At 39.0% G+C, this 24993-nt stretch overlaps 1 protein-coding gene across 5 annotated transcripts in view; it reads left to right on the forward strand.

Moving 5' to 3' along the window:
• Positions 1-24993, forward strand: part of POU1F1 (POU class 1 homeobox 1) — a 301956-nt gene that overhangs the window by 161594 nt on the left and 115369 nt on the right. For 4 of the 5 annotated variants that reach the window (XM_044980696.1, XM_044979851.1, XM_044978267.1 and 1 more), the window contains exon 3: positions 7598-7769. In XM_044980696.1, the coding sequence (XP_044836631.1) occupies positions 7679-7769 (91 nt within the window). In that variant the 5' untranslated portion in view covers positions 7598-7678. Of the gene's footprint in view, positions 1-4050; positions 4103-7597; positions 7770-24993 lie in introns of those variants that run through there. The other variant, XM_044981443.1, reaches the window with a different exon arrangement.

Here is a 24993-nt window from a genome sequence, read left to right on the forward strand (position 1 = left end):
TAGACTTTTGGTTTGGGGACTCAGCTGGAAGACACAGGTGCAAGTTCCTCCTCAGAATCAGGTGGAGCAGAGACTTCAACCAGGGTTTCCTACATACCAGATGAGTCTCCTAACTACTGGGCTATTGTGGGCTCTCTTTCTTTTTTTTTTCTCTCCTTTCCCCGCGCCCCCCACCCCCCGCTAGTTTTGAATGGCAATTCTATCCTGGACCTGAGAAACCTTCCCAACAAAAGTTTGGATGAATTGGCATTTTCCAACAAAAAATATTTTGTTGAAAAATTCCTGACCAGTTCTATTAGAATTATCCTAGAGGTATGGTTATTCATTTATTCAACCAGACACTAGGTGGAAGGACCAATCAGGGATATATTATATCATTCAAGACCAGGAGCAAAGAGCCAAGGCTTGTGATTATCCTAAGAAGGGTGGCTAACCCCGGGGGCATTGATCAAAAGGTGCATTACAAATCAACTTAGGGAAGAACAGGTGAACTTTACTATTCTTAGGACCAGGAGGGCATTTGGTGTACTTTTATGTGCAGTAGCAACTTAATTTTATCTCTCATCCATTTTTAATATTTTTTTCTCTTAAATACTATGATTGTATTTCTGTACTAGTCAGTTACTAAATTACACAATTGAAATAAGACATGTTTAATGATTTTATTGATCAAAAAGAGACAAGTCAATATCTACCCATTTTATATTCTGTAACATGAAAATGACTGATTTTTGTTTTGTGAATATTTTATAAATAATAAAATAACTTTCTGGTATCAAGTCCTTGTGTTTTGTGCCACGCTTCTGACAAAAATAAATTCTATAGAGTTGTTATAAACTTACAAAAATCAAGGTTTACAATGGAAAAGTTGATATTCACTTAACTAAAGCATTGCTAGTGGGCATTACCAAAATCAGAATTTGTCGAACTTCACCAGCTGCTTGCCACATCATGAAACAGTCTTAAGGTTTGACTACCTATCCTGTGGATTTCTGTGGCACCCATGAACACAGTATATAATCACTATATACAAAACAAATGTAAAGGGGGGGTTGTAGATTACATTCTCTGCAGGGTGAGGGTCTCTGAGCAGGGCTGGCTCCAGGGTTTTTGCTGCCCAGAGCAGTGGGGGAAGAAAAAAAAAAGGCGCGATCACGATCCGCACCACTTTGGCAGCAGCTCCACCTTGCCACTTTCTTCTTTGGGACCCACCGCCGAAGAGCTGGATGCGCCACCCCTTCCCCTTGGCCACCCCAAACACCTGCTTGCTGTGCTGGTGCCTGGAGCCAGCCCTGTCTGAGTGCCAACTTAATAAAGAATTTTTTTTATCAGCTCTAGTTGCCATATTAGGAGTAGGCCCCATGCCCAGCACAGTAACAACCTGAGTGAATGGCTGAGCACTCTCCTGAGCATACCTCAAAGTCTTTGATTTTGCTGGTTTCTGACACTCATCGTTATTGAAAAAGTAGATTTTACATAGTTTTCATTTAGCTGCAATACAGCAAAACTGCTGTCTAATTCAGTTTTAAGGACAAATGCTTAATTGTGAGATCATCTAGATCATTTGCTTAGTTTAACATTTCATTCAGGTTTCACTCTGAAGATAGCATCGATGACAGTAGAGCTGAGAGGCAAGTGGTGTTTTATTCATATTCTTGTCCTGTAATTTGTCAGCATTTATTCTGCGTGTACCCCCTGACAGTATCAATTTTGAAATCTTAATTTAGGGTCATATTCTAGTTTCATTAGAAGCTAAGTGTTGTATGTGATAGATACCATTTATGTCATCAGACAAAATCAAAAATGAAAATCTTCTCAAGTTTCTTCATGCAAGTTCACGAGGTGCCACAAAGCAATCAAAATTTGACTGTAGGGAACATTTGTGTTTGTAGCAAGAGGAACAGTAAAATGGCACAGTACATCTTCTCTGTCTCTAATTTCAGTGGTTTTGTGACTTATTAGGAGTGTCATGTTGTGACAAAAATTGAGAGACCGATACAGACAGAGCAGGAAGGCAGTGTTTTTAGATGCAGGTTGGGTTCAGGGTTGCGCACTCGGCCCCATTATTATTCTTCCAGACCCAGTTAAACTCTCAGCCCTGACATAGCATAGACAATACTCCCTAGTTCCATCTAGTGCAGTTCTAGCAAGGTAGAAAAGTAACTGTCAGATCTGTGCTCTGTAGGGAGCTAGGCCAGCCTCTTCAGTCCATACTGGTGTCTTTCCAGAGGGGCAGAAGGGTGTGGAGCTGGGAGCTGTCCTTGCGTCCCACAACAGAAGGAAGTGACAGTCGTATTTATGGGCTGCTCCTGAGTAGAGCTAAGGGCTGCTGCTTGTTTTGTGGGAAAGAGGGAGGCAAAAGGAAGAGAGAGGGCAAGAAGGAGAGACTAACAGCAGTGACTCCTGGGAGCAAAGGAATAAAGCAGAACGGAGGGGCGCAGGCTGGTGGAGGAGGAGGAGGACAGGAGACAATTTGACTTAACGGCCATACTGGGTCAGGCCAAATGTCCATCTAGCCCAGTATCCTGTCTCTGACCATGGCCAGTGCCAGATGCTGATGGCAGTTAGAGGTTTAGAGACAGCTGGAGCATGGGGTTGCATCCCTGACCATCCTGGCTAATAGCCATTGATGGACCTATCCTCCATGAATTTATCTATTTTTTTTTAAACCCACTTATACTTTTGGCCTTCACAACATCCATGGCAACAAGTTCCACAGTGTGCATAGTGTGAAGAAATACTTTGTTTTAAACCTACTGCCTAGACCCCTAGCTTTTGTGTTATGTGAAGGGATAAATAACAATTCCCTACTCACTTTCTCCATACCATTCATGATTTTACAGACTTCTATCTTATTTCTCCTTAGTCATTTCTTCTCTAAACTGAACAGGCCTGGTCTTTTTAATCTCTCCTTGTATCAAAGCTACTCCATACCCTAATAATTGTGGTTGTCCTTTTCTGCACTTTTCCCAATTTTAATATATCTTGGGTGAAGAAGAACGTGGATTTGGGTATGATGATGAGTGAGAGAATAAGAGGGAAGAACAGAAGAGAGGAAGAAGATTGTTGATTAATGAGACAGAAATATGGGGATTGAAAGGCCCAGGGAGAGAAGGGAAGGATGGAGAAAAACAATGCAAGGTGTCGGAGAAAAACTTAGTTCTCACTCATTTGTTTGGGTACAGCAAAGTCAGATACTTTAGGAAGGAAGTAGCAGAAAGAAGAAGATACATGAAGGTCAAAGGAAAGAGAAAAGACAGAGACAGATATTGAAGGACATGGGAAGAGACACTAAATGTACAACAGAAGAACAGAAAATGGGTTGAAAGACTGGAAAATGGAAGGAAGGGAAAGCAAAACCAGCAACAGAAAAGTTAATTTAAAAAAAATTCAGCTTAAAGGTGAATGCCAAAATGTTAAAATAAAATAGAAGTAAATAATGTTAGTGCCTGTACATACACAAAGCTTTTGTATGGAGGGAGGAAGAAGAGGAGGGTGTGGTCAAGAGTGAGGCACATTCAACCCTGTCCTGTACTTACTGCAGAACTATCCTCTCCATATTTGACTTTTATTGCTAAATCTTTGATGCTTCTTGAAGGATTATTTTTTGCCTTTAAGATGCACAAGATTTCATTGAAGAGCAGGAATGAAACACCCTTTTTCCTCCAAACGGGGAAAAGATAACTCAGGACCTTTCTACAAAGGGTTTAATCTTCCCTTAGGCTGAAGGGAAGCCTTTTTTTAGATTGGTTAAAAGATAACAAGCAGGCCCCTTTTCAGCTGTTAAACAAACCCCTGGCAAAGACTAAAGGGTAGCAGGGATGTGTGGAAAATTTTGTGAAAATGTATAGGAGATCCGTAGGTTCAAGAACTTGACGAGCCATGAAAGCATTTTTAGAGCTGTGGTTTCAGAGTTGACCCTTATGCTTTAATTCAGAAAGTAGGAGAGCGTTTACTTAATAGTGCTGTTGAGGCCCTGAACACTATGTTATGTCAAGTTTAACATTATTTTTGAATTAGACAAGGAGTAAATTCAGTTGTTTGTTTGGCAGATGCAATCCCTTCAAGCCAAGCCACAGCATTCTTATAAACAATGTTCAAGGTATGAAAACCTCCAAGAAGTGGTCATTTTGCAGTCCTCAGCAATGTGTGTCATGGTTAAGGCTACAATTTTGTCATGGAGGTCGCAGAAGTCATGGAATCTGTGACTTCCAGAGGCTTCCATGATTTCAGCCCGCAGCACCTGGGAGTCGCAGGGTCCGCCCTGCCACCTTTAGTAGCTGGGAACTGTGGGCACCCCTGCTGCCAGAGACGGAAAAGGGCCCCTAAGTTCCAAGCCACCATGGGTGGTGGTGGGACCCTGGAGCTCTGAGCCACCAGAGCTGGCAGGGGGACCCTAGAGCTCCGAGTGGGCAGCGGGGGGACCTTGGAGCTCTGAGTCACGGATAGGTCACGGGCTTCCGTGAATTTTTCTTTTTTGTCCATGACTTTTAATAAAATTATAGATGACAATATCTTAGCCTTAGTCATGGTTTGTGTGCCATTTTTCGGACCCCACTCAACGTCAAGCAGGGTTTGATTTACCACAAAAGCAATGGAGCTTTCTCAGTCGGTTTCATAGTGGATGTGGAATTTGTGCTAAAATAAATTCAGTAAGGGGCTAGAGGTAGGTGGGCAAGTGTCAGAATGATGAGCTCAACAGGAAGAGGTTGATAGCTCCAGATATTCTCTCCTGGAGAAAGAGAATTATCAATTGCTTCTATCAAGTGGAGGTTTAAAGAGAAGACTTAAACTGCCACACGTGCTGAGTCAAAAATCCCAGGAAAATAAACAAATGAAGTTGCTAGTCAGTTGGGACCTGAGCACAGTAACTAAATCTGATTAACAGCCAGGGGAAGGAATGAAAAAGAGAGAGTTAGAAAACAGTCAAGAAATCCCAAAATATAAGTAGCATCATTAGAGCTCTGTCGTCAAGAGTGAAAGAAGACACATTTGCTGTAGCCAGATGTCACAGGAAAAGCTATAAAAATCTGTCTATAGTTTCAGATAGTTTTATGCTGGTTATATTATGAGTAATAATTAGTTTTATTTTAAACACTGGAGCAAATTCTGCAGCCCTTTTTCAGACCTTCAGGAAAAACTTCCATTGACTTGAGAATTTAGCATCCTGTGTTAATTGTATCCAGTCACTTAATGCCTGACTTAGAGGATATTTGGCTACAATATAAACACATTCTGTAGAAACTGAGAGCAGTGGAATATACTGTTCTGCTAGTAGTACTCTCAAACCAAACAAGTGTTAGTGTTGTAAATCAGTTGCTAATTTTCAGGTTAACACATGAATGAGTATGTACATACACAATACCAGGATTCTGCTGGGATGAACTGGTGCATCCAAATGACCCTGGACATCTGGAAAAGTGGAGATCCCTTTGAACTCTTAGCAATGAAGTCTGACAAAACCCCTCTCTGATTTATCAGGAATTCTTAATTCTCAATTTATCCTTGATTTCTCCATCACAAAAGCTGATGATCACAATGTTTACAACACTTCTGTTTTCACTTTGACTCTTTTATTAATCAGTTGAAATCTTTTGGTTTGATTAAATTATCCATATATTGATAAAGGAGGTTTTGTGTATTATGGAAATGCTGCTGTAAAATTCAAGTATATCGTTCTCTTAATGTTCTTACCATTTGTAAGAAGCCTTAGAGGAAGAATTCCCATTGTCTTAATATTATGTATGCAGGATTTTTATACAAAACACAGTTTCAGAAGTGTAGCCTTATCCTTGACATGTTCTTGTTTCAAATCCTCTTATTATTTGCTTGACAATTAAACAGCAAGATGAAGCTGGACTTCAAATTGAACCAGAGCCCTTCTATACTGGAGATTCAGAAATAAAAATCAAACAAAAGAACCAAAGGCTATTCAGTTCTGCTGTTAAAGTTACCTTAAAATATTCTTCCAACAACTGGATCCTTAAAAGAGGAAGTAGCATTTTTACTTGTTTTTTTTACAGGAAAGGAGTGAATTTATTAGATTTGCTGCTCCTCTCAATTTTTATGTGATCGTGATCCAATAATAGTGGGCACATTGTGTAAAGATGCCACCTCCATTAGCAAGGAATTCTTAAACTAGCAATTGTTTTTAAGATTAGATGTTGAGGGGGGGGGGGAATTACTCTTACCTTGGTGACTGTGGTGGTTATTCCACAGATTGCTGCCAGCTGTACAAAAAATCTCAAACAAACAAACGAATATGGTTGAGGGATGGAAGGGAGAAGTGGTGTCTGGTAAATTTGAGTGGTTTATAAATCAGATTAGTGGTAATTGAGTCTTGTAAGGCCTTATTTGCTTTAAAAATTAGAGATAGTAAAATAAAATTAACCTTGACTTTTAAAGGGAAATTAGATTACATTGGAGCCCAAAAGACTCCGTAAACAGCTTTGAATGGCCATATGGAAAAGATGTTAAATTGTAAGATACATGCTTTTTTGGAGAGCAGGCACAAGCTCCAAACTTCATTCTGGTCAGACAATATGGGTATCTATTATGGTCCAGCTTCTACTTGACACTTCTCATGGGAGATGCCCTGTTGGCTTCTGTGAGCTGAATCACATGAATGAAGGGAACAGAATGTGGTCTAAAATCCACTTTGTATTTAAACTGACCCTCCTTTTAAAGATATACTACTAGTGTACCTCTAACATACCCTATATACCTCACTAACATACCCCAAATATCAGAGGGGTAGCCGTGTTAGTCTGGATCTGTAAAAGCAGCAAAGAATCCTGTGGCATCTTATAGACTAACAGACCTTTTGCAGCATGAGCTTTCGTGGGTGAATACCCACTTCGTCGGATGCAATACCCCAAATAGGCACCTCTTGTTACACCAGGAATACTTATTAACAAAGTAAGAGGAAATTATGTTTTGAAGAGAGCCATTCTCTAGTGTGATTTTTATCCATGCATCTGCATAGATATTTCTTGCATCTTGAAGAGCCACGTAGGTCTTGATGGATTCATGGCCTGAGGGAGCAGATCCCCTGGGTGGTTCTTCAGGTTGGCAGGCCACTCACACTGACACAGAGAATTGTATTTCCACAGGTGAGAAGGGTTCCTAGGTGCTGGTCACCATTTTGAATAGATCAGCTTTCTTTCTTGTTTATTTACTCAGTCTGATTAAGTACTCGCATTTCATGTGTCTGCATTTTCTGCCAGCGAATGTACTCAAGTGCCTTGTGATTTGTGAAAAATGTTCTCCAGACTCCTGGATGGAATCGGTGAGATACTTCAGTGAGGTATGTAGGAACAATTCCCATACATTAGTGGAAATCCAACTGAAGTCTATGTGAAGGCAGGATTTGCTTAATATATCAGCTGTAAGATTTCTCTTAATATATGTAAACTTACATATATACAGTACATGTTCCAGAAATTAAGACTGACAAACATCTGAGAATCCCCCCTTTAATTGTTCTATGCAGTGACTTCCAGTTCAATAAAAGAAGTGGTATGGCATTATAATTATGATTTTCTGCACAGTGATTGCCATGTTATTTTTCAAAAAACCTTCTCATATTTCTCTTCAGAAGGATTTCTTGGCAAGTTCCAGATGTGTTTGAGGAGCATGCTGAGAGAAATGACCTGGTTCAGAATGGCTGAATGAGGAAATGTCATATGCAGAAGTGTTACAGGAACTGAAAATGAGCCAGCTGCTCTCCCCATCACCCACTCTTGAAGTGCTAGGATTATTTCCTCACTGTAAGTGTACTTCTGAGCACAGTTATACATTGTTGCCTGTTCTCAGAGGTATGTAAGTAGTAAAACTGTATGCATCTAATTAACACATTTTGCTTCAGATATAGGTGACGTTTCTTTGCAGAAGCTGAACTAGACTGAACTAGAAGCTGAACTGCTTTTGGTGTAGTGACGTAACATGAATGGGTAGGCAGGGAGCCTCTCCTAATAACTTCTTGTTTTTTGCTTGAGTTAGAGTGATTATAGATAGTGTGGGATGATGGCTGTCCCAGGTTGGTGCCCTGGATTATTAAAGCTCCATTTGTGTTGTCTGAGAATTGCTGCACAGCAGAACTCCAGTCCTCTATTTGCAAGGCAGAATAATTGTGAAGATTTGGCTCTGGGACAACTGGGAGAAGGGATTCAAAGAACTGCCACTACTTCAAACATAGAGTCATTTTTCAATGGATAGACTGTCCCATGCTTGGGAATAAACTCAAATTAGGGAACTGCTAAATAACCCGTTTTGTGTCTGGAAGCCAAAATCAAGGCACCGTGGAACAGGAACAACCACTTAAATTTAGACATACATATGATAGACTATCCTCCTAAATGAGGTTCTGTCTTTGAACACTTGAACTCAAGAAAGGGATTTTTTTTGGTAGGATACAGACTAAATAGATAGCAGATCCAGGGTCAATAAATTACCATCAATCCAGACTTTACAAATGTCTAGTTCCTCCAGATAAGCTTAGGTTGTTGCGGGGAGGAAGGAGACGTTTCCTCTGGTTTCAGATGGACAACTAAAGAGAGTTTGAAGGAGAGTTCCAACTAATGGCCTGACTCTGGAACTCTTCCTCAGGTTGTGTTGTACTTGCTCATGTGAGTCCCACTAACTTTGAACTAAATGGGGTCACCTGTATGAGTAATTGCTACTCAACATGAGGAAGGGTTGCAGAATCAGGTCCTAAACCAGTCCCAAGCCTGTTTCACTGGTCAATATAGCAAAGACCAAACTCTGTTGCTTTCTGAAAGAGTTTTTAAGAAAGTTGGTTCCTTTCCTCACTGTCCAGCCCAACTTTTGCATGGAAATGTTTTAGCTGGAACTATGCTGGAAAACAGTCCAAAGCTGCGTTTTCAAACATGGTTCAACGAAAAGTGGAGATGGAAGTACGTCATGGAGGGCCGGCTCCAGACCCCAGCGCGCCAAGTGCGTGCTTGGGGCGCGTCCCAGCAGGAGGGCGGCAGGCGGCTCCAGTGGACCTCCCGCAGGCATGCCTGTGGAAGGTCCGCTGGGACTGTGGCTCTGGTAGACCTCCTGCAGACATGCCTGCGGAGGGGCCACTGGTCCCGCGGCTCCGGTGGAGCATCCGCAGGCGTGCCTGCGGGAGGTTCACCGGAGCCGCAGGACTGGCGACTGCTAGAGCACCCCACATGGCGTGCTGCCCTGCTTGGGGCGGCGGAAATCCTAGAGCCGCCCCTGACGTCATGGAACCTTTCTCCCATTCAGGGCCAGCAATCATTGGATATAATGACAAAGAGTGTGTGCTAGCACAAAAGCTAAAATAAATTTTGTTTTTTATTCAATTTACTTTATCACTGATCCCTGATGAGGCAGAGGCTCACCATTATTTTGTAAATAATATGAATAATATTTTGGTTGCTTCTACACTGTCTATAGAGGAAGTGGGGGTGGGGTTGGGCTGTGGGCAGAATGTAACAGAAAATTGAGGTTGAGCAGAATTGTGGCCTGGTGTAAGTAGGTGAAATTCCATTACTTCCTGATGCTTGCACCTGGGCTAAATTTGAAGCACTATGTCTATAGTTTGTTTAATGAGGAGGAAATCTAAGAGCTGAAGTTCAACTAATTTTCAATTTGAATTCAACCTTTCATTTTTCTTTTATTCACTGCTCAAGCAGTCTGTTTATGAATATATAATATGGTATAAAGTCTGTCCTGTCTCAAAGTTGTACATTACAGTACCTTCTTGCTTTGGCAGCTGTCTGCCTCTTTGGCTGAGTTATCTAGGTAAAATGAATGATTTTCCTTTCTTTTTTCTTGATGCTGCAATATATTTTTCATACCAGCAACTGCCAAAACAAACAAACAATAAAAACTCTCTCATTTGGAACCAAGGACATGGTTTGCTGCTCTGGCATCTGTTCTCCTCCCCTCTTCTTGACTCTTGTTTTTTGCCAGGGTTGTTTTTGTTTCGTGGGTAAACAAATGTTACACTCCCCACCATAATTTTTAAAATGTTTTTTTTTAAATAAGGCTGTGTATGTACATAAGAGTTTCCCACACATTGATGTCTAACGTATGCAGCATACATAAGCCCCAATACAGCAAACATTTATGCACATGCAAAGTTAAGCAAATATGTGTTCACAGATCTGGGACTTTATTGCGTAAGTCTGAAGCATCCTTTATCTATCATTCCATTCCATTTTTTCTTTGCTTGATTTCATATTGGATGATTATATAGTTTAGTATTCAGTTTTATAAACCTTTCGATTTCCAACAAGGAGAGAGAACTCCCCTCTGTCTCATATTTTCCAAAAAAATGCCGCAATTGTATTTCATTTGGTGGATACCACCTAGCCAGCCTTCCACTCACTTATCCTCCTTAGTCCTGCTGATGTCTCCCATAACGTGCCACTGGCCCTACAGAAAACACTGCCCAGGCTCCATGACTGAGACTGAGCCTGAGCAGGTGGTTTAGGTCCCATAACAATTCTGCCCTTTCACACCTCTCCTTGAGAGTTGCAGGAGTTTTTTTTTCTTCCTAGGGATCAACTGCCTGAAACACCCAACAGTAGAATACCTTAAATGAAGATTTATCATAAATGGTATGAAAATGGATTCAAAACAAAAGAAACCATTTACTTAACATCTCTAAACTAATTAAAGGCATTTTAGATTAGCTACATAAAAGAAGAGAATCTTCCATGTTCAATAAGCAAGTCCTGACCCTGACCTCTCCTGTGAGGATTTTAGCCCCAGGTTATATCAGAGAGATAATTTTCTTCCCCTTGTAGACAATCTCTTTTTTTTTAAAGCCCCCAGTGTTAGAAATCATTACCATACTAGTGGATACAGTGCAACTTAAATCTTTTTAAATGGATGCATGATACGCAGCTATTAGGATAATCAGGATCAAAATGGGCATTTTTATTCACTGTCCCCAGGGCCGCTACTTTGCGTAGAAATTAAGATATTCATGTGGTTGTATTACTAGCCGTATAAGTTAATACAAATTGAACAAGGGTTGAACTCCATGAAACTGCAATAGCTGCTGCTTTGTATGCACTCATGCACTTGAAGGAGGTGATGCAAATGAGAAGTTTAAAAATCTGATCATGATTTATGATTCAATTTCCTTTTTTTCTTCTCACTGGTTAGATAAAGAAACTTGCCTGCTTAATCCTATTGAACATACTCAGTCATCAATAAATGTGAAGAATATGTCAAAGACCTAGTAAATTTTATGGCACCCTTTGCCATTCAACAATGGAAATTCAACTGAAAGTTGTGTGAAGAATAAATTAAACCAAGATGCTCTGGCTTGTTTTTTAAGTGAATTTTTGAATTTTATATGCATCTGGAACAGGGTAAGGTGAACCAACATAGTTAAAGGATATGCTAGAAAGAAGAAGCTAGTTCTTTGCTCAGAACAACATTCTTTTTTGGCTTAAATTGTGTTTAAGGAAGATGAATATATAAAGGAAACAACTTGTCACATACAAATACACGAATTAAATCAACACTTCAGTATCTGTTTTTGCTGCTTTTAAAAGAAAGTCCAAATGCCACTGCCAGAGTGAGACCATAACACACAAAATATAATAATAATACTTTGCGTTTACATGGTATTTTCCATTCAAGGCCATCAACGGATTTTGCAAAGAATTAATATATTTGGCCTCTAATCCTGCCCCTGTGAAGCAGAGAAGTATTACAATTGGGAAATCTGATACACAATTGGGTGAAATCCGGACCTCACTGAGGGCAATGAGAATTTTGCCATTGCCTTCAATGGAGCCAGGATTTCACTCTTGAAATATAAATTATCTATCTAAATCCAAATTAACATTCTAAATAAGGGGCCTGATTCTTTCAGAGGTGCTCATCACCTGCTACTCCTATTGAACTCAGTGTAAATAGCTAAGTTACAAGGCAGTAGACAATCATTCCTAATGTGTCTGAGTCCAGTCTTGCTTAACCTGGTTTTATACCAGTTTAATGCTATTACCTTCAATGAGGTTACTAATAATTCTCACCAGAGTGAGACCTTAGGTCGAGAGGCCTAGATTTTTGCATTTTGGGAAGGATGGTCCTGTGGTTAAAGTACAAAAGTAGGAGACTGGAGATCTGGGATCTATTCCTTGTTCTGCAACATATTTTTTTTGTGTAACCTTGGGCAAGTTACTTAAAGTTACTGGACTATCTCTATCTATTATATTTACTCTATCTATTAAGCGAGGATAGAAATACCTCCCTACCTCATAAAATAATGTGATTCATTAATATTTGTAAAGCTCTTGTGATCTTTATATGGAAGGTGCTATAAAAAGGTAACATATTATTGTTTTTATGTGTGTTTGTTTCTCTTAAGGTCCTCTAGTTCATGTATATTGCATTTTTTCTCTATATCTTGCTGCAGTGACTTCTGATGTGCGGGAGATATTTGTCTGTAAGGATAGAGCATTTTTTGTCATCTGGAATGAGTTAATAAACTAAAAAAAAATATTTTCTTCAAAGAAAAACATGTACTGTACACACTCATTTCATGTTTTTAATAGTCAGCCATAACAAGGATGTAGATAAACTGAGCACCTATAGCAATTCACCCGATTATAACAATGAACTAGGTATGTGATTTGAGAAAACTGGGTGTCTACTAAGTTAAAGTTCAGCCCATTGGCCATGAATATTTTGTAGCCCAATATTTATTACTAGGGCTGTCAAGTGATTAAAAAAATTAATCACGATTAATCACCTGTTAAAAATAATAGAATACCATTTATTTAAATATTTTTTGATTTTTTCTACATTTTCAAATATATTGATTTCAATTACAACACAGAATACAAAGTGTACAGTGCTCACTTTATATTTATTTTTTATTATTTGCAATATAAAAACCCAAAAGAAATAGTATTTTCCAATTCACCTAATACAAGTACTGTAGTGCAATCTCTTGATCATGAAAATTGAACTTACAAATGTAGAAATATGTATAAAATAAACTGAATTCAAAAATAAAACAATGTATAATTTTAGAGCCCGCAAGTCCACTCAGTCCAACTTCTTGTTCAGCCAATCACTCAGACAAAGAAGTTTGTTTACATTTTCAGGAGATAATGCTGCCTGCATCTTGTTTACAATGTCACCTGAAAGTGAGAACAGGCATTCTCGTGGCACTGTTGTAGCCGACGTCGCAAAGATATTTACGTGCTCTATGTGCTAAAGATTCATATGTCCCTTCATGCTTCAACCACCATTCCAGGGCTCATACATCTGTGCTGATGATGGGTTCTGCTCGATAACAATCCAAAGCAGTGTGGACCAACACATGTTCATTTTCATTATCTGAATCAGATGCCACCAGCAGAAGGCTGATTTTCTTTTTTGGTGGTTTGAGTTCTGTAGTTTCTGCATCAGAGTGTTGCTCTTTTAAGACTTCTGAAAGCATGCTCCACACCCTCATCCCTCTCAGATTTTGGAAGGCACTTCGGGTTCTTAAACCTTGGTTCGAGTGCTGTAGCTATCTTTAGAAATCTCACATTGGTACCTTCCTTGCATTTTGTCAAATCTGCAGTGATGGTATTCTTAAAATGAACCACATGTGCTGAGTCATCATCCAAGACTGCTATAACATGAAATTTATGGCAGAATGTGGGTAAAAGAGAGCCGGGGACATACAATTCTCCCCAAAATTCAGTTACAAATTTAATTAACGCATTTTTTTTAACAAGCATCATCAGCATCGAAGCATGTCCTCTGGAATGGTGGCTAAAGCACAAAGGGGCAAGCAGATTCAGACCTGTGTGAATGAAAAAGCAAGCGTTATTATCCATAGGACAAGTGTCTTTTAAACTGATAGGATGAAGCAAATACATCTGTCAGTATTTGTTCTGTTAGATTTCAGTGATACTCTAATGTGTTTTATAATGATATAGTATAACATTCATGTTTATGTAATATTTCATCATGTGCATTTTAAAATTATACTTAGCGGTGCTTTCTTGGCACTTAGATTTTTATTTAAGGAAATTAACTTTTTACAAAATGAGCCCAGCAAAAATTCTGAATTTTGATTATTTTGTTTTCTTTCTTTTTTCCTTTGAAAGCACAGATTCTTGGAAGGTTGCTTTGGCTTTTTTATTGAGTTTCAACTGGAACCTGCAAATTCTAATTGTACTTTGCAATGTAAGTGTATTGGGGCAGATATAGTCACTTAACCGAAAGGTTAAATAATTATTCTCACTTAAACCATTGTATTAAAATTGAATTTGGATTATATTGTCCAGAGGCTTCTTTTTGAAAGGAGAGATTTCTTGTCTCCTCTTCATAAAAAATACCTCATAAAATAAACCTTAAGCTAGAGTGCATTTTAGAAACTGCTGTTTAAAGAGAGTATAAGTCAAAAGTAGGGCTAATCAAATATTTCAAAATTTCAAATATATAGCAGTTAAAATTTGAGTTTTGACAGCCCCCCCCAAAAAAACCCTTTTGATTAAATTTTTGTCAGCACTTTGCTGTTTTTGACTTGCAGTAAAACTGATTGCATTTTTGATAGTTGAAACATTTGGTGGACATTTCAAAAACCCTATTTTCTTTAGGAAAAAACCCATTAAATGTTTACTATTTTCCTGACCAACCTAGTGGGATTTTCAGAAGTGTTTAGGTGCTTAATTCCCATTGGTACCTAATGGGATTCTCAAAATGTCTATTTGCATCTTCAGGTGCCTAAAAACCTTTAAAAATCTGGCCTTAGTGACTTGCAATGAGGCTTAAGCTCCTAAATGCCTGTCACTTTTGAAAATAGGATTTAGGAGCCTAAGTCATTTAGGTGATTTTGAAAATGTTACTCCTTGTCTCTCAGAGGTTCTTTCCCTTCCTCCTAAAGCACATCTTATGTTTCACCTTGCCGAAGGGGTCTTTTCTTTGTAATCCAGAATTACTTGTCCTATCACACTGAGTATTCAGCAATGTCATGACCTTAGGAGTATAGAACAGACTGACTGTTGTTTGGGATAAAGTATCATCTCTCTCACACGTAAGATGTGTCAATGGAACTGTCTCAGAAGGTTTGGGCTGATGTCCATAATTCATAGTTCTTGACAAAGGCGTGAGGATGCTTATTGGGGATTAGGGAGTGTTCACAAGATGCTTGTCAAGATAGTCTGTGAAAGATGGTATCTCAGCTAGGTTGTGTAAGCCTTTGCAAGGTGGACAGTGATAGATGTAGTTTGGGGAGGAAGGACTGGACAGGCAGACGTAAGAGAAGAAGCCTAAAGAGCAAAGAGAGATGAGAGCCAGAGGTAGTGCGGATCACAGAAGCCAATAGGACTATGTAGATGAGTTCTAATTGATATCTTGTTAAAAATCCATCATTTAGGATTCCTAGTAAATTCAGCTGTTGAGTACATCCATTTTTCAAAATGGAGCCATTCAACAAGTACATCATGCTATTGTTTCTTAGCTTTTTTTATCATAATATCAAGAACAAATGAAAAGTTCTTCTAAATTTGCACCACTTAGAGCTGAGTTTGGCTTTTTGGGGAATGAAGTATCTTATATTTTCATCAGGAAACATGTAAATTTTTAACCCAAGTTTATTTTTTGATTCAGCCAAGTAATACTTTGCCCTTACAGTACCTTTCAGCCAAAGATTCTGTGTGTCCTCCGTCTGCAGCAAACAGCCAACTGTTTACATAGATTAAGTGTTTTACCCTCATTTTACATAAGTGAGACACAATGAGGTTAAGTGGTTTGGTCAAGATGACGTCATGAATCAATGGCTGGGATGGGAATAGCACTTCTGATTCCTAGTCTTGTGCTTTAAAGATTTCCTTACTTCACCTTCATCCTGCATAGCTCCTGAACTAGTTAAACTCATCATATAATATACCTCTTTGCCCCTTTTTTCTTTATCATATTTATGATGGCTATAACTACTTCAGCAAACAGAGAACTTCCACTGCCTGGATGACACTTCTCTTTTATGTTTTGCTATGCAATATTTTAATTTAATATTATGATGTATTTATTGTTGCTGCTTTCTTCATCCTTCTGTCTTTTCATTCCATTTTATTTAACATTTTATTAACAAATCAATGAAAAAGAGTGAATAGTTCCACTACGAAGTGGCACCAAAAAGCCGTAAAAATGGGAGATGGGGGGTGGAATTAGATGTAACCTTCTGCGTATTAGTTTAACATTAGTTGAAATGTAGCATGCCTCTAGCTAGCGTCTTCATAAAAACACCTGCACAATAGAAAACTGATAATTTCTGGTTGGTAAATTTATTTGGAAGATTCTAGATTCCTGAAGAGCAGAACTGAAGCATTTTATATGTCCTCACTTATACTGAGGACAGAATTTGTTACGCTCTCAGACATATACGAATATGTTTAACATATATGGTCTTTAATAGCATATGAAGAGCAAACATTGCCACCTAGTGGTTGGCTACAGTGAAGAGGAGGCATGGAAACCTTAATTTACACATCGGCACCTCTGAACAACATAATTATTGCCTCTGAAATAGTCTAGCCGCCAAATACAGAGGTGTGAATATTGGAAAATAGAGACATGTCTTTATTTCCAAATGATTTTAATTGGACTCAATGAACATTTTAAGGAAACAAAATACTTTAAAATAAAAAAAACCCCAACAGTTGCTTATAATTATGGATGGTTGTTGCATGTGAGTGAAAGTGATGTTGAGTAACATTTCAAAAATGTAATTGGGGGCCAGCTGCTGTACCACAGTGTGGATCTAAAGGGACACCTGAAGATTCCCCAAAGCATGAGGGAATCCCTGTTTGGCATAGAATTGGCATAGCTAGCTCTACATCACCCCTAGTGTAGGAGACATGATGGGTAGATAGTTGAGGAAATATAGTTTGGGTACAGAGCCTGTGCTCCAGCAGTCACCAGTTGGTATTGTGTTCCCTAGGGGCCTGTTACCGTCCAGAATGAAACAGACCTATCCTGCCCTGCTGGGAGCTTAGATGGACTTAAGAATCAGTGCCCAGATTTCCAGTTGTTCTTCTGAATTCTACTGTTTGTTCTTATGTAAATTGTCACTCAATAGTAAAACTAAATCATTTTTACCAAGGTGTACAAAAAGGTTTACCTGGGATAATGTACATAAATGAATTGCTAACTCTAAAGCCCCATGCTTCCCAGGAATTTAGTCCTCAGTAATAGTTGATATGTGGATGACAGCTTGCTCATCAAACAATTTTCAGCAGTTCACGTTTCAATTACTGGGTATTTTCATATATAATTTATAAAAACATAGTACAACATTTTCATATTTTTAGCTTTGAGGCTGAGTTTTAACCTAAAGCTAGAAACCATATGTGTAAATATTTATTGTAGGGCTAGAATTCCTTTGAATTTCACCTTGTGAAAACTTTAACTTATGCAGACCTGTGATGCTTCCATATTGAAAGTAAGTTAATTAGTGAGCAAGGGAAGGTCGGGGAGGGGAGAATGCACATCAACTTACAAAACAGCTTTAGCTAGGGATCTAAATTTAGACCCTATCGATATTAAGGAAATTTATACCAGTTCCACAACATTAATGTAGCTGCAGTGATGCAGACAGCTGTACTGGTCCAATGTAGGTTTTGCAATGGTGCTGCTTACTATGACAACATAACAAATTAAGTTGTATCTAATATAAGCCCCACTGTGCCGTGACACAGCATGTATAAATTAGATGTTTGCACTTGTATAACTACATGGAAGTAATTACCGTGGCACATTTTTTAGTGTAGACAGCCCTAGCTATTGTTAACTTAAGAAAGTGAGACTCGAATGGGCTCCTAACTGTATCACTGCCATATACGTTTTAACTTTATTCTTTGTTGAGAAATAGTTTTAGCAAAAGTTTCAAACTTGTGATCAAATTTGAACCTCCTTTTAAAAAAAAATCAGCAATTAAATTTTTTTTTATAGAAAACTTTATGAAAATCCTGAATAACCATTTTGATTTACTGAAAATCCAGTGTTATCCCATCAGACTAGTCACGTGCTTAAAGTTAAGCATGTGGATAAATACTGAGGCTAATCTAAAAAATATTTAAAAGTAGTTGAGTTATAAGTGATTAAAAACTAGAGTTCATTGTTCTAGATCTTCATTTGTGTTACCGTAGTGCCTAGGAGCCTTACTCGTGGACCAGGATCCCATTCTGCCTAGACACTGTACAAACGCAGAACAAAAGAATGGTCCCTGCCCCAAGGAGCTTAGTCTTGCAATCTGTGTTATAATTTTACTTGTCAAAATCTGATCTTCTTTCACAAAATATTTTGGGGAGAAAAGTATTCATTTTATTCAAAATTGTTCATTTTTTCACCTATTGAAAAATTCAAATCATATATCAAAATGACAAAAGTTTAGAACTTTTATTCCCCCACATTCTTTTTTTTTTCCTACTGGGAGAAACAGAATTTTTCTTCCTTTTTTTACTTCCCTTCCCACCCAGCTCCCTTTTTCAACTAGGGGAGGTGAGGTGAAAGGAGAACACAATTTTTTTAAAGTGACAAAAAGGTGTGTGTTCTCATCATTTTGAAAAAAAAATCAAAATATTTTTGAAACATTTTTGTACAATTTCATCAGAAAATGAAAAAAAAAAGAAAAAAAAGCAAACCACAAAATTTTTCTGTGATTTTTTTTTTGTGACCAAAACCCCAATTTCCATGAGGGGGGGGGCGGGAAATCCAGCTCACTGGGAAACTTTTTCAGATGTAAGGTACAGACTTTCCACTAAGTTTAGGAGTACAATATTCTCTGCAGGACAATAGTATTGTACCTAATTTCTAAGCATGAAGATTTCACTGCAAGCAGCCCTTTCCACCTTTTGAGCTTGTCTGCAGGATTCAAGGAACGTGCAAAGAGTTAAGAGTCTGACAGGTCAAGTTAGTTGGAGCTCATTGGGCAACCAGGTCCAGAAACTCTATGTGCCAAGTAGGAAGAGGAAGCAGGGAGCAGAAACAAAAATAAAAAGCCTAGAGAAAGGTACAGAGCACATGAGTGTGAGTTCTATCACTAAACTAGCCAGGGAAAACTTCACAGAAATCAAATTGGCTTAAGACAAAAACACAGAAAGCAAGAAACCATCCTAGCAATGTAGCAACTTACATGAGTATAGAAAATGTCCAGCATTCAGGTAAATATATAGAAACTGTAATAAACCCAACCATTATGCTACAATACCCAGAAAGAGCAGGAAAGTTCATATATAGAGTGCAGAAAGGGATTCTTCAAGGGATTCTTCTTCAGAAAGGGAGTGCAGAAAAGGAAAAGCTGTTCTTAAGCACAATAACTGAGGACGCTAAAAACTCAAACGATTGGCTATTTAAAATGTGCACAAATGGCACATGTGACATAAATGATAGACATTGGGGCACCTCTGCCATTGAAGATCAGGAGCAACTGAGGAGAGTACTGGGAAATGTGAGATCTAATAACCTTAAACTGAATAAATCCAAATGTCATTTTAAAACAACAGAAATAACCTACTTGGGAGAGAGATTAACCTCTGAGGGAATCCTTGTCTGATGAATCAAAGATTCGAGCAGCACCGTAAATGCCAAAATCTGAAGATAAAAAGGACATTCAAAGGCTGTGAGTCATGTTGAATTATGTCAGCAAATTCATACCTAATTATGCAGCTTTCACAACTCACGTAAAATATCTCCACCACAAGGTCAATGAATGAGTGTGGATGCCAGAACACAAAAGAGTTCAGTGATTTAAAGCACATTCTGACATCAGCTCCAGGGCTGCAATTTTTTTACCAATTGAAAAACATCAAACCTTCCGTACATATGTCAAAAGGAGGACTTGGAGCAGTATTATTACAGTATTGTGGATTGGTTGATAGTCTCATATGCATCTAGGGCTCTGCCAGCTGCAGAGAAGATGTATGCACAAATTAAAAATGAGGCACTAGGTCTGGAGTATGGATGTACAAGATTTCAGGACTTTCTCTATGATATCTTCAAAGCAGAAACTGATCACAAACCACTGATTGCACCACCAATGATAGTGACTACAAAAGCATGATCTGACCAGTCATCCCTGTAAACTGCATGCATGTGCAGCCTTGCAGCAACCCTGTATATATTTGTGCTGTTCAGAAACCTGTGTGGCCCCAGCAGGGCCATGATGTGGCCTTTTAATAACCTGCTCTGCTCACTCCTCCCTCCCCTTCCCCTACCGACAGGCTGTGTGTGGCTCAGTCTCCTGCCTGTGGGAAGAGTGGAAACACTTCTGGTCTCGGGGACACGCTGAATTGGTGTGGGAAGAGATGGCAGCAGTGGTGTTGATGGAGGTGGGTGCTCCAGGATGCCCCTTGAGCTCAGATGAGGGGCCAGGCCAGATTCTGTGGTGTCAGCTGGGTCAGCAGAGGTTCTGGAGCTGTAGCTTCCTGAAACCAAAGCACAACTCCTGCCCTTACATGCCTGCCCGGAAGTTGGGGGTGTGGCTGCTGCTGCAGCCTAGAGGAATCATGGGGAGGGAGCTGTGGCTCAGGCCCCAGCCTGGGGGTGGGGTGGTCTTGACACATACCTCTGCATAGGCTCCTGGCTAGACCTCCAAGGCTGCAAATGGCGGGTACAGATACTAGTATGTGATAGTGGGGAGGGAGCTATCCTACGACATCCCTTCCTGCACACCTCTCACCATACACCCCTCACACAGCCACCCCTATACACACAATCCCCTATTTTGTTCTTGACCAAGTGTAAGCTCACTCAGTACAAAGACAATAGAGAGGTAGCTTTGGAGGCGACCCTGGAGTTCCAGTCTGGATGCCACTTGGTAATGGCAGACACACTCAAGCATATGCTCCATCTGATAATATGCAGCCTGACAATCTAAAACAAGCAGGAAACAAGCATGTGACTATGACAGGAGTGTCACGGTGCTGTACCTCCAGGCATACTGGATGAATCAGAGACAGAAACAGCTAATGATGAAATGTTGCAAGCAGCGATACAAGTGACAAGTAACAGAGAAAAAAATCAGCACTTCCCACCTGCATATTCCCTCCACGTAAATGAGCTTTGAGTGATCTCAGGAGAGCTCTTGAAGGGAACACAGATCATGGTTCCCACAATGATGAGATGGAAAATATTGGAACAAATACCCAAAAGGGCACCTGGGAATGACCAAATCAAAAAAGGAGCTAGAAAAGTTGTATTTTGGCCACAGATGACATTGAAGAAATGGTGAGCAGGTATGGATCATGTCAGTACAGAGATTCCCAGCAAAAAGAACCAGTGATACCTTATGAACAACTCACTTTCTCAATTTCCCAGAAGTAGTCACAGAGTTTAAGGCCAGAAGGGGCCACCAGATCACCTAGTCTGACCTTCTGTATATCAAGGCCACCACTCAGCATCTGTACAGTAAAACCAACCACCAAATTAGACCAAAGGATTATGGTCCAGAGGAGACTAGACTGCTGTGACACAGGCAGAGAATAGGTGGAACTGAGATGCACCACTGTCTGAGGCTCCCACAATAGCAGGAAAATTATTAAATGAGATAATCCTAGAAAGTGACTGGCACCCAGAAATAGAAGAGGAAGGCAAACAAACAAAAGAAACAGACAAAATAAAATCAACCTCAAGGTATAAAAAGTAGGAATGTGCTAATTAAATTTACTGATAAATTAAATTAAATCCATAGCAGCAACAGTGGTCAAGCACGTCATGGAATTCCAAAATGGTAATAACTGATAACGGACCACAGTTCAAGAATAGGGAATTCCTGGACTTTGCCAAAAAGTACGACTTTCATCATATCTAGTCCCAGATATCCTCAGGCCAATGGATTAGCTGACTGTGGAGTATGTAGAGTGAGGAATTTGCTAAAGACAAACAACAGATAGAAGATACGTATTTAGCACTACTCCAATATAGAGCTACATTGTTGCAATGTGGAAAGTCGTCTGCTGAACTTGTCTACAACAGACATATGAATAATCAGTTACCAGATGTGGGACCAAAAAACAAGGATAACTAAGGAGCCAGTGATAGTGAGGAAAAGACAGAGAAAGTGAAATAATACCCTCCCCCCCCAAAAAAGATAATTACAGTAAAGAAGTCAGATTTCTTCCACAGTTAAAAAACAAAGATTCAGTGATAATATGCCAAGATGATCAGTCAGTGCCACAGTGATGAAAGAAGAGTTGTCATGCTCATACTCAATGATCACAGATTAAGGCAAAAATTTACAAAAGGAATCATAAGCATTGGCTCTAGATGCTGGACAACTTGGCTGAGAAAAGGGAAGAGAATAGACATACAAACTGAAAACCATTCACATGAACCTGAGTCTCACAATGAACATGAGACTAAACGGTCTATTGTAGACAAGGATTTAAGTAAAGAGTGTTCGCAATATAGCTAATTGCGAAGATTGCTGAAACACCCTAAAAAAGTGATTGAAACATGTTAAGATTGTGTTTAAGCAACCCAAGAGTTAAGCTGGTTACTGTATCTGTAATAGTTTGATAGTTTAAGTGTTTTAGTTCTGCAGGAAACTTAAAGGAATCTTTAAAAAAGGATGATGTACGGTAGAGTAAGTTCTACAGGAAATGTAGTAATGCCACACTTCCTGTACACACTACATGTAGTCTTTGGTTTCTGGGCATACTTACTGCTGGGGTGGGGGAAGGAGGAGACAAACGGCAGTTGCAGGCTGCAACTACATAGAGTAATAGGAGTTTTTATTACCTCATTTCTGTACATAGTTATATTCATAATAAATACTTTGTCCGGAAACCAGTCTGCTTCTCCGCAAGATACTGCAGATGTAGCTGGTCTATGCAATTCTGAAATTCACTCTGAGAACAGAGCATACCTGTTCTGTATGTAAAGGGAGGACTTCGGTGTATTGCAACTCTAATTCAAATCTAGCAGCACATACTTTCCAAATGGTTGGGGGCTGGTAGGAATGCTCCTGGAATGAGACCTTCTTCCAGGCTAAAAGGGGTTAAAGATCAAGATGGACCAAAAATAGAACTTCCAGAGCTGAACCTCTTTGACTTTTGTGGAGTTCAGATTCAAATCCCAGGTTTTCAGATACAAAATTAGAAGTGGTCACTTATCCAAACGTGGTAGAAATCTTGCAAAAGCAACTTGTAAAGTATGGATGCCTTTTATCCAAACTAAATGTGACATCTATACCTGATTAATCCCTGAGTCCAACATGCTTCCTCCTTAGTCCATCTTCAGTTCAAATTGAAAAGGCTCAACTGCAGCAGCGTGTTAACTTTAGTAGAATCATTGGGATTAAAAAACTATTTTCAGAGGTGTACATATAATATAATTCAGGCTTTTATAGAAGCCAAGTAGCATTTGAGATTACAAGGTTCAAGAGCTGATTTGAAGATAAGCCTTAGATAAAATTGCATGTTGAAATGTTCTGTGTCTGTCCAAATACTTATATGGCCCCCACCACCATAGCATCTGAGCAGCTTTCACATATTTAAAACTAAAAATAATCATGACAAGATGTTTGATTGCTGGAAAAGAAAGAGGAAGAGAAAAGCTTTGGCAATGAATTGTTTAAATCTAGAATTAAGCGAGAAACTCAAGTGACCACCTTATTGAATAGCCAATAGGTTAATCATGAATAGACACCTAGGGATATCTTTCTTGAACAAAGCCACCAAAGCTTTATTACCTCATAACAATCCTCAGTGACCAGAAGTGGCAATATAAAATAATTGCTTTTAGTGCTGAACAGAGATCCAAGAGCATATGAATAACCCTCATTACTGGAGAAAGAATTTCCTGAAAATATGTGCCAATGAACCATTAATCAGAAAAGAAACCACCAGATTTTTCTAATACCAACTCCTTAAATAAATGAATTTGACAAGAGCAAATAAGGAGTAATCACTGTAGAAAAATCAAATGCTGCTTCAAAGGCTGAAGGAAACAGATGCCATATTGTGGGGTTTTGTAGCATGTGTTGAGTATTTTCAATTTTGTTGGCAAAATAATTATATATAGATGGAAAAAGAAGCTTTTCCTGGTGAAGAAAAGGTGCCAGACAGGTGCATCTTTATGTTTTAAGGAAAAATGGAACTATGGCAAATGTAGAAGAACCCAAGCTTTGATAGACTGCAGGTGAAAGCTGTGTTGTCTTCAGTGCGACTCATTCACATGTTTAAAATTAAGCACATGCTTGACTGCTTTGCTGAACTGGTGCCAGAAAGGGATGGGTGTGTGTGTGTGTGTGTGTGTGTGTGTGAGAGAGGGGTGGGAGGGGCGGAATGATGCTCCACAGAAGCACATCCTGTAAAATAAGCTACAGAGGGTGTTTTTACATTTAAGAGACTGATCCTGCATTCCTTTTCACTTCGGAGTTTTGGATGTTGTATATTAATGCTCTGATCTTTCTCAGAGTTAAGTTAATGGATAAACTCCTATTATCTTTGGTAGAGGAAAGAATGGATCCTAAATGGGGAAATATCAGTTATTCTTTAATCAGGTTTCAAAAATTGTTTGCTATGGTTTTTGAAAGAAATATGTTCATGAATAATGTTTAATGTTATTTTCTTCAGTTTAATTCTGGAATTTTATTTCTGTGTTTTAGTTTAAACAAAGCTTGTTGGCTTTTTTTAAATAGGTTGGGATTGTGTATTTTTCAAATATTTTCAAGGGAAAACAGCAATGGAGAAATAGGAGAAAGAGTCTGAAAGATAAATCCTTCTGAAAAGTAATCAAGTGAGGTTAAATTAATTTTAGGCCTACCAACCTTGACCACAATCTTTAAGAACAGGAGATGGAGCTTTCTTAGTAACTGATCCATATCTGTGGTACTCAAGACAACAAAATATATGAACTACCAATAATCTCATTGCTTTTACAATGGAATGTAAAATCCATTACCTTGGACCCAGTCTTCACACAGTAAAACAAACAGAACACTCTCAGTGCCTTTGGGAACGTGAAGCTAGAGGTCCTTCCTTGTGATTATTTTTGAAC

The sequence above is a fragment of the Mauremys mutica genome, chromosome 1, assembly GCF_020497125.1.
Source record: "Mauremys mutica isolate MM-2020 ecotype Southern chromosome 1, ASM2049712v1, whole genome shotgun sequence".
In the NCBI taxonomy this organism is placed as follows: Eukaryota; Metazoa; Chordata; order Testudines; family Geoemydidae; genus Mauremys; species Mauremys mutica.